The 10,509-nt window shown below is 50.5% G+C and overlaps 1 protein-coding gene across 1 annotated transcript; it reads right to left on the bottom strand.

The window, feature by feature from the left end:
- Nucleotides 1-239: 239 nt before the first annotated feature.
- Nucleotides 240-4,950, bottom strand: EGR4 (early growth response 4). The gene is made up of 2 exons (XM_035101133.2): nt 4,208-4,950; nt 240-2,459 (listed from the first exon to the last, which is right to left on the bottom strand). The coding sequence occupies exons 1-2, from the start codon at nt 4,353-4,355 to the stop codon at nt 1,117-1,119; spliced, it is 1,491 nt and encodes a 496-aa protein (XP_034957024.2). The 5' UTR covers nt 4,356-4,950; the 3' UTR covers nt 240-1,116.
- Nucleotides 4,951-10,509: the final 5,559 nt, after the last annotated feature.

The following is a 10,509-nucleotide window of genomic DNA, read 5'->3' as shown; positions in this document are numbered from 1 at the left end:
AAAGCAGATTCCAGGATACTCTTTGCTGCTAAATGAGCAGCTCTGCCTAGGAGCACCCTTTCCCACTTACATCCAAAACACCCATTGTACAGTACTGCCTTCAGGGAAAACAGGGAACTAGGAATTGTCCCTCAGTCCCCACTACTGAAGGGTTTGGGTTTCTCAGGGGGGGGGGATCTGGATTGGGGTCAAAGGTGGCTGTGAAAAGTGGCATGGAATAAATCTTTACAAGTTTTTTTTAATAGATTAAAACAAATTTAGTTTATTGTAAAAATAAACACAGCTTTGTAATAACCCCGGCACATTCTGTTTTTACAAAGAGAGAGATTTACATAAAAAAATGAGAATCACCCCCCTTCCAATCCTGCAATCACAATTATATACAAAATGTTCATTAAGCAAAGTTTGTTTACTCCATAGCAACAATTTGCATCATTAACAAAGCAATGAACTGTGCTGATTGTATACAACTTTGAAAGTGGCTCCTTCCCAGCCCTGCGGTTTGATCATGAGAAATTTTATTCTTAGGATTTATTTTTTTTAATGACCCCTCCCCCCCCCGCCCTGGAAGGCCCATTAAAGTGCTTATGTAATGAAAGTAGGTCCAGTTCATTAAAAACTGTAAAGGTGTCTTGTTCTTGTGTAAAATAGAGATAGGTGTTTCTCTCCCCCTATATATATTTACGAATGCTGTTTGGGAAATTCTGCTCCTTCTCAGCCCTGTGCTGCCACTGGGAGCTGTCCACTACTCATGTGGTGCTGAAAGTCAGAAGCACACCTCTGCTAAAATACAGATTTCTCTGACAACTCAGAAGCTGGCCTTTGGACCGGAACTCCTCTGCAAATGAGCATGGAATGACTTTGAATTGTTGCCCGCATCCCACCAGACCCTTTTGGTCCCCTCCATTCACATTCTTCCGCCCGGACACCTCCAAAAAATGAATCAACAGGACAAGCCACAATGCTTGCGTCCAGTCACGACTCTCGTTCCTTTCCCTCTCTGCTGCACGAAGGAACTTTAACCTGAGTTTCCCAGAGTAATGCCCCCAAGCCCTTTCCAGAAAGAAAAAGCCTCCCCACAAAGTCACAGCAGGATTTGCACCCACCCCTGGGGTTTTACAGCATCCCGAAAGAAAGTCCCACAGAGTAGAAGCCCAGGCCTTTGAGCTTCTCCTCCGCCCGAGCTTTCTGCTTCAAGTGGACCTTGCTGTGCCTCTTCTTCTCGTCGCTCCTGGCGAACCGGCGCCCGCAGTCATCGCAGGAGAAGGGCTTCTCCCCTGTGTGCGTCCGGATGTGCGTGGTCAGGTGGTCGCTGCGGCTGAAGTTCCGCAGGCAGATGCGGCACTGGAAGGGCTTGTGGCCGGTGTGGATGCGGAGGTGGCGGTTGAGTTCGTCTGACCGCGCGAAACAACGGATGCAGTTCTCCACTGGGCAGGCGAAGGCTTTCTCGTGTGGTTTGGGGCAGAAACATTTGGAGGAGCACTTCCCCCGGCGAGGCTTCTTCTTTGGCTCTGGGACAGCTCCGGGGGTCGTGCTGGGGGCTAGAGGGTTGACCAAGGAGCCAGAGGAATGGGCCAGGAAGTCCGTCATGGGAGTTGATGGTGGGGTGTGGCTGGTGTGCAGTCTCTGGTCATTGGTGCTTGACAGGTTTGGCATGACCTCAGCCTGGGGCAAGGAAGACTCAAAGTCTTGGATGAGCTGGGGTGGTAGGTTGGGGATTTTGGCCTCTACAAAGTCACTGGGGATCTGTGTGAGAGTGGAGAACCTTTCTGGCAGGCAAGTGAAGTCCAGATTGTGTCCGAAGGAACCCGACTGTTCGGGGAGTCCGTTGAGCTCCGACTGGCAGCTGACGGACAGCACATTCTCGGTTTTTGATGCCAGTTGGGGGAACATTGTCTGGCTGGCCTCTGCAGGGCGGAATGTCTCTGGAGGGGTGTATTCCGCTGGTAGGTAATTCTGAGACTGGCTGAGAGGGTCCCAGTGGGAACAAGGAGATTTGAACTTCTCCAGGGATGGGGAGATGGCGGACAGCTTGATGTCCTGTTTGCTGTCCAACAGTTTTTCGCTAAACAGGCATTGGGAAGAGGCCCCCACGTCGGAAGGAGGTTGGGTTTGTTGGATGGTGTCAGGGCTGGGGAACGTGGAATAGCTTTGCTCGGCTAACGACGGCCGCACAGAAATGTTCAGCTCTGGCTGGCAGGTGGAATAGAGGTCCAAATGGTTCTGGATGGCCTCTGGGACGCTGTAGGCGGCGTCCGGCTGCCTCTGGTGGGCCTCTGAAGACGAGAAGGGAGAAAGGCCGAGGATGCCAGACATCAGGTTGAAGAGGGACTCCTGGTCTTGGCATTGCTCTGTCTTGATGAAGAAGCTGCCCGTATAGCTGACCGGTGGGGAGGGCTGTCCAGAGATGAAGTAGTAATCTGTGGTTTCAGGGTTCATTGTGGCTCCCATAAAGTCACCTGGAAAACAGAAACATGGGGTTTTTGTTACAAATAGAATCATAGAACACCAGAGCTCCACAAGAAAAGGCAGCAGAGGTTTTTTGGGAAGTGTGGAGGGTGCAATGGCCCCTTAGCATGACGGTGGCACATGTGGCTTTGCAAGCAGACGGCCTCAGGTTTAATCCTTCAGCCAAAAGGGTCCCAGCATCACAGAACTGTAGACTTGGAAGGTTTCCCAAGGGTCATCTGGTCTAACCCCTTGCAATGCAGCTAAAGAAACCCTGACAGGTGACCTTCGGGTGGCAGGTGATGGGATGAGCCCCTTCTCTGACTGTGACCTTGAAGATCAGGCACCAAATCAAGGATACAGACCTGACCTAGATGGACAATAGCCTGAGCTGGTAGAATGTAGCTCCCCATGGCACTGTTTCGTGCCTCAGGTGCAATAGGGGTCAGGCATGTCCTCCTGTGGGGTGCCTGCAATGAGGCACTCGTTTGTTCAATGTGAATTTGCAGCCAAATCCAGCAGTTTGAGGTGGGTGCCTACACACACCTGGCTCATTTGACCATCACAACACTTTTAGGAGGTGAGTCGAGCTCAAGGTTTCATGGACCCAGGGCTAGATCCCAGTTGGTCTCCATGGGCCAGGTCTTAATGGCTCCGGAGCATGTGAAATAAAAGAAAGAAGGAAGAAAGAAAGAGTTCCTGAGCATGTGCAGAGTCTAAGCAGCTATAACCAAGTGTCACAGGCCTGGGATCTGGGGGATAAAGGCCTCCACACCAGTTGCATTTCAGCATTGAACCATCCTTTTAGCAATTAACCAGGAGATAGCAAGAGACACAAGATCGGCTTCAGTCCATCTAGCTCAGAACTGTCTGCACTGACTGGCAGCAGCTCTCCAAATCTTCAGGCAGGTGTCCTTCTCAGCCCTACCTGGACACATTACCTGCATGAAAGGTAGAGGCTCTACCACAGAGATAAGGACTTTCCCCAAAGACCTTTCAATCTGAGTCCTCTTGGACCCAAGCACAATTTTCGATCCAGTGCAGAGCGTTTGCCAAAAAAAAGGGGGGGGGATTCTAAATGGGAAGAACCCAAATTTAGAAAACTGCAGTGGTGTCAGCCTTTGCATGGGCTTCCTCAGCCATCAGGCCAGCCATTCTCTCCACCACCATTCCCTATCTGCGAAATGGGAATAATAATGTCCTGCTTCATGGGGAGTGAAATTCCAAGAGCTGTTCTGCATTTGGATGAGCTGCCTAGCAGGAAACTTGAAGAACCACCTCCTTTGTAAGTTTTGGGTTAAATGGTTAAACCAGCAACTGTCAAGAATGCTTTGAACACATATAGAATCTGGTGGACACAAAGCAGGGGTTGGATTGGATGGCCTTGTGGGAGCCCTTCTGGTTCTTTCCTATGTTTATTTTGTATTAACCTCCCCCCCCAAAAAAAAACCCCTCTAGCCACGCAATTCTAATGAATGCCATCACAGTCTATTTCCAAACCACATTCCCCTACTAACCACCCCCCCCACATCGTTTTAAACAATTAACAGACTCTTAATTTACCCTAACCATTACCCTAACCATTATAACAGCAACGTTTTAGAGAATGGCATTTGCCACTGTGTGCTCACAAATCTGATGCCGATCAGCTGCTAACCGACTTGCTTTCACGTGAAATAATCAGGTTAAAAAATCCAGAGCAGGTCCACCCCCCCCACCCCCTTTCCAAGGTGAGATAGATCAGGCTTCTCCTCCTTACCTGGGAGAAAATCAGAGGCTCCCTCCCTCGGCTGCTCCGTCAAAAGTTGGGGCTCCTGGTCCTGCCCAGGGATGGAAGCATCACCTGCTTTCAGCTGACACTTGTCATACAGAGAGTCCTGGCGGGAGAAATCCATGGTGTTCAACATGTCCAAATTGAAGAAAAGGAGATGGGGGTTGAGAAAAGAGGGGTGGGAGGAAGGATGGGAGGAAAGCAGGAGGTGTGGAAGGGAGGAGAGAGCCCCCTCCCTGGCTGCTCAGAGAGAGGCCCCCCAAGGCAGAGGTCGCTTCAGCTCCAGGGGGGCTGAGAAAAGGGATCCTCCGACAGGTGGAAAGACGCAGGGATGCAGGTCCTCAAGGATCGTGTGGCAGAGAGAGAGGAGGATGCTCTGGTTCCCTAGGGAGGTGGGGGCTGTATCTGTATCCCAGGCCTCACCTGGGCTGAGCTCGGCAGGTGCGTCTCTTTCTCCCCTCCTTGGTGTTTGTAAGCAAAGAGCCGAGGAGACGCAGCCTGGGTTTATATATCTGCCTCTGATCTTCCGCTCTTCCATTTCTGGAGTTCCCCGAGCGAGGCTGCTGTGACATAAATGCCCATATATGGACTCAGGATGCAGGCGAGGGAGACCCAATAAGGAAATCTCTCCCTGTGACGTTTTAGCATCTTTTTTGGCGCCTCGCTCTCGCCACCTCACTCCGCGCTCTCCCCTCCCCGCTCTCTGCTTTGCGAACAACAACAGTTCATATCTACATGGTTGAGAAAAGGGAAGGGGAAAAAATAAAACAAAATTGGCCGTCAGGAAGTTGGAAGCCTCCAGAAATCCTGCAAATCTGGAGGTGGGTGCCTTCTATCACCAGAACCACCCAACGCCTGCTCCTCTCTGGGCTGCTGCCAGGCAATGCTTTGGCACGGGCACCAAGGGGCGCTGTTGCGCAGTGGGACCAGATGGAAGCGGGCTTCCCCCTAGTCGAGGCAGCAGCTGCCGGTCTGAGGGTGTCCCAGGAGGGGAGATTTCTAGGTCACTGGCACAGGAAGATCAAGGTGAAAGAAGGCCAGGATCTCAATGGTGGCAGAGCACCACTTTTGGATGAAGGAGAGGCAGCGGGTCAGCTGAACGTTACCCCCTCATTTACTTCATAGAATTATAGAGTTGGAAGGGGAACCCCCAAGGTCATCCAGTCCAACCCCCTGCCATGCAGGAAGCCCAGCTAAAGAAATCCCTGGCAGAGATGGCCATCCAAACTCTGCTTTAAGAACTCCAGCGAAGGAGAGCCCATCGCCTTCCGTCCCACCGCCGAGCGGCTCTTACTTAACTGCTTTGTTTTGTTGGTAATCCATTGCACCGAGAAAGCTCAGCAGTGGACAGACCTGGACATTTGGACCTTCCGGGATTGCTTGCCCGTTAAGTGGCCAGCCCTCCCCAGAAAAAGGAGGAAGAGGAGAAGCAGTACGCTATCTGGGCACATACTAGATACGGAGCAGCAAGTGCAAGGAAGACCACTCGCTCCAAACTTTTGCTGAAAGGCTGCAGCACCCACCACCCCAGTCAATTCTGCAAACTCCCCCTGCTTCTGTTAGTACAATTCTGACAGGCATGAGCCTCAAGCAGAGAGCAGGTGCAAAATAATAAGTGAATAGTGGCAGGTGGCTCAAGAAAGTGAGCCAGGCCACATGTGGGAGGAGAGGAGCTTCCAGAGGCCAAGCTGATCTGGGGTGGAATCACAGGAGCCCAGGAAGTCATCTGTATATAGAGCCAGACCACTGGTCCATCTAGGGCAGGCATCCCCAAACTGCGGCCCTCCAGATGCTTTGGCCTACAATTCCCATGATCCCTAGCTAACAGGACCAGTGGTCAGGGATGATGGGAATTGTAGTTCAAAACATCTGGAGGGCCGAAGTTTGGGGATGCCTGATCTAGGGCAATACAGCCAGCACTGGCTGACAGCAGTTCCCAGGGCAACAAACAGGCTTCAGATTCCCAGCTGTACCAGGAGATGTTGGGGGGTTGAACCTTGGGCCTTCAGGGTGGCAACAATATGGTTGAAAGATAGGATCATAATCAGAGTCATTTAACAGCATTCCTTAATGATAAATCTGCCTTTGCTTTAGGGAAAATGTGTGGAGTCGGGGTTTATTCCAGCCCAACTACGTACATACTTTCAGTTCCAGGGCTCCCTCCGTTGACAGACAAAGCAAGGATTAAAAAGCATCTGAACATGTGCAGAGTGCATTCCTCTATTTTTTTTTGAATTGGTGCAACCACTTCACACGCACTTGAGTAGGGGGGACACTACGTGTAGTGATTATTTGCATGCCCACCAAATAGACAGGGAGTTAACTTCTTCCATGGGCACAATGTTATTTATTACATCAACACATATCAACTATGGAACTCCCTACCACACGGAGCAGTGATGGCCACCAACCTGGATGGCTTCAAAAGAGGATGGGACAAATTCATGGAGGATGAAGCTATGGAGGAAGCAATGCTTCTGAATGCCAGTTGCTGGAAACCACAAGAGGGGAGAGGCGCACTTGTGTTCGAGTCCAGCTTGCATATTTCCCATTAAGGCATCTGGCTGGCCACTGGGAGAACAGGATGCTGGACCAGAGATGGGCCACTGGCCTGATCCTGCAGGCTCTTCTCATGTTGTTATGCTATCGGCTGCATTATCATATGCGCTCCCTGCATACACTTCTTGCACCTGCATGTGATGTGTGTTATGCTCAGAGAGCTGAGCATGCATGCTGTAGAGAGGCATGTTACTCAGACACACAGGAATGCATATGACTCATGTATATATCACCATTCCAGTCGACAAAATCTTCGGCTGTAATAAATTGGCTAGACTTTAAGATGCCACAAGACCCTTTGTTATTTCTGTGTGGCAACAGGAGCACACAAACACACACACTTGTGCACTTTATAAACATGTGCACACATGATGTGCCATGTATATATTTCACACACACACAACAGCATTTCACCAAGGCAGGAATGTGCCTCTTTAACTTTATTGTTGGTATGGATTTGCCTTACCTATGGAAGGAAAAGGATACACAGGTTCTGTTTGGTGCTGACCTTTAAAGCCCTAAACGGCCTCGGCCCTGTATACCTGAAAGAGCGTCTCCACCCCCATTGTTCAGCCCGGACACTGAGATCCAGTGCTGAGGGCCTTCTGGAGGTTCCTTCATTGCGAGAAGTGAAGTTACAAGGAACCAGACAGCGGGCCTTCTCAGTAGTGGCGCCCACCCTGTGGAACGCCCTCCCATCAGATGTCAAGGAAATAAGCAGCTATCCTATTTTTAAAAGACATCTGAAGGCAGCCCTGTTTAGGGAAGTTTTTAATATTTAATGCTGTATTGTTTTTAACACTTGATTGGCATCTTTGAGAGCCAGTGTGGTGTAGTGATTAAGAACAATAGACTCATAATCTGGGGAACCGGGTTCGCTTCCCCGCTCCTTTACATGCAGCTGCTGGGTGACCTTGGGCAAGTCACACTTCTTTGAAGTCTCTCAGCCTCACTCACCTCACAGAGTGTTTGTTGTGGGGGAGGAAGGGAAAGGAGAATGTTAGCCGCTTTGAGACTCCTTAGGGTTGTAATAAAGTGGGATATCAAATCCAAACTACTACCCTTCTTCTTCTTCTTCTTCTTCTTCTTCTTCTTCTTCTTCTTCTTCTTCTTCTTCTTCTTCTTCTTCTTCTTCTTCTTCTTCTTCTTTCTTCCGATGCCTCCTGCCAACTGTGCCCTTCCACCTTTCGGATTCTGTTCTTAGACCGAGGCAAAGTTTGCAAACCGGGACACTACGTCTGGTTTTGCGGAGTTTGTAAACCGAATCGTTCTTAAACCGGACTGTTCTTAAACCGAGATACCACTATATACGGCTGATGTCGGGTGGGACACAGATCATCAGCATTTGGCAGGATCCGGCCGTCGAAAGGCATCTTTAGCTGCGGTTACACAACTGCATTAAAGGAGGCAGCCTTTAATGACTTTGGCAAAAGGCAGCAGCTACCCTGTTATGGGAAGCTGTCAAGGCAGCTTTACATCTCCCCAGGCGCTCATTCACCTTATGCTATTTTTGCCCTGAGTGCGGCTTCTAGAAGCACAGAAGGTGTTGGTTTTATTCGCTTCCTGCTCTCTGCCCCCCTCCCTCCCCCTTGGTTCTTCCCTGTTGCTTTTCAGCATTAAGCTCAGCCTTCCACACTTCGCTTTGGTCCTGGTGCCTTTTCCTGACGACTGAGATCGATAGTCAGATGATAAGCAGCAGCTTCCTTAACTTGGCTTTGTCCACCTGAGCAGAGACGGTTTTCTGCCGGCTTTTTCTACAATTTGAAGCGAGTTGAATAGCAATGGCTGAGGCCACATAATGCAGCTTGCATTCAAAGCACTTTCCCCAGTCATGGCTTCCCCCAAGGCATCCTGGGAACTGTAGTTCATTAAGAGTCCTGAGAATTGTTAGAAGGTAAAGGGACCCCTGACCATTAGGTCCACTCGTGACCGACTCTGGGGTTGCGGCGCTCATCTTGCGTTATTGGCCGAGGGAGCCGGCGTACAGCTTCCAGGTCATGTGGCCAGCATGACAAAGCCACTTCTGGCAAACCAGAGCAGCACACGGAAACACCGTTTACCTTCCCGCTCTAGCGGTACCTATTTATCTACTTGCACTTTGACGTGTTTTCGAACTGCTAGGTTGGCAGGAGCTGGGACTGAGCAACTGGAGCTCACCCCGTCGCAGGGATTCGAACTGCCGACCTTCTGATCGGCAAGCCCTAGGCACTGTGGTTTAACCCACAGCGCCACCCGCGTCCATTGTTAGAATTGTTAGGAGGCCCCTATTCACCTCAAGGAAATACAATTCCCAGAGCTGTTTAACAATGCATCCCTCTTGTATCATTCTAGGTAGCTCAGCTGGTTGGATTGTGGAGCTGATGATGCCAAGGTTTCAGGTCCGTTCCCCCCAAGGGAGAGCTGCAAATTCCTGCACTGAAGTGGGTTGGGCTGGATGATCCTCTTCCAACTCTGTGATATGAGATTCTATGAGCTTCCAGGACAAGATGCAGGACAATTTGCTCTAGCAGCAAACTTGGGCTGACAGAGATGAATGAGATCACTGGTGTACATACATGAACGGGAAAGGTTTGTCTGAGAAATCTGAATCTTGCCAGAGAAAAGTTGGGGGGGGGAGAAAATGGGGAGGTGCTTTGGTGATGTTATCCAAGGAAAGCAGAGCAAGAAGTTTGGCAGAAGATTGGCTGCAGGAGTTGCCAGAAGGAGGCGTACAGGGCGCCATCCAACTGTTTTAGGATCTCTGTTCTGGATTTGCGTAGGGTTTACTCCTTAGTCTTTTCTTCTCCCGAAGATGCCCTGCAGGTATCTATAGCAGGCACAGCTTTTTCTTCGGGGGTTTACTCCTGAAGCTTTTCTCATGAATGATTATACTCAAGGCAGAGGAGGCTTACGGCCAGAGATTTCCTTCTCCTAGGTGGGCTCCCTTGCCAGGTGGATGAGCCCCATCTGCCCCTTACTCTCCTCTACAGCATGTGCAGGAACCACCTTCTTGACTGTTGAACCCACTACTGGTCTCATCTGCTCAACCTGCCGGAGTATGGGCATAGGCAGGGTGGGGGGAGGGCAAGGGAGCAGCTGCCCCTCCCCTAGATCACTTAACTAACTGACCAATCACGTTGGTTCTGCCCCCTCAACAAAAATCCTGGCTACACCCATGTGCCTGTCTTTGCATGCAGGGGAAGTCCCTAACTCACAGAGGGTTTGAAAACCGACTGGCGTTAAGGTTACCGGACGTCCCCATTTCCCCGGGACATCCCCGGATTTACAAATCAGTTCCCATACAAAATCCATTGAAGTTGAAAAGTGTCCCTGGATTCATTGAAAAAAACCTGGTAACCTTACACTGGCTACCCTCACCTGGTCTAGCCTGAGGGCAAGATAGGGGTGCCACATCCAGCAGCTGGTCCTGAGGCTCCCCCTTGAGTTTAGTCTACTCAGCTTGCAAAAAGACCGAAGGTCTCCGGTGTAGTTTCCCCCCAGCAATGGGATGTGCAAAGCCTCCTCTCTCCCACCCCTCAGGGAAATGAAGGGGCGGGAACCTCAGAAATCCATGGGATGCTGCACACTGGTCTAAGCAACCTGGAAGCAAGCAGTGCAGTGCTTCCTCAAGAGGATCAGGATGCTGCCATGGTGGTACCCAGGCCCACCTGCTCTCCTGGAAGTCCCTCCGCAAGATGCATCCAAGATCTTGCTGTGCCAGGGATTTCTGGAAGGGATCCTATCTCTTCCTG

This window comes from Zootoca vivipara, chromosome Z1 (assembly GCF_965207765.1).
Source record: "Zootoca vivipara chromosome Z1, rZooViv2.hap1.1, whole genome shotgun sequence".
Taxonomy (NCBI): domain Eukaryota; kingdom Metazoa; phylum Chordata; class Lepidosauria; order Squamata; family Lacertidae; genus Zootoca; species Zootoca vivipara.
The sequence above is the reverse complement of the archived record's forward strand: the minus strand, read 5'-3'. Positions and strand labels throughout refer to the sequence as shown.

Bases quoted from the DNA above. Each gene is read 5' to 3' on its own strand.
- EGR4 (XM_035101133.2), bottom strand. From the start codon at position 4,355: ATGTTGAACACCATGGATTTCTCCCGCCAGGACTCTCTGTATGACAAG. The intron at 2,460-4,207 runs GTAAGGAGGAGA...TCTGTTTTCCAG, and splicing joins AGCCTCTGATTTTCTCCCAG to GTGACTTTATGGGAGCCACA.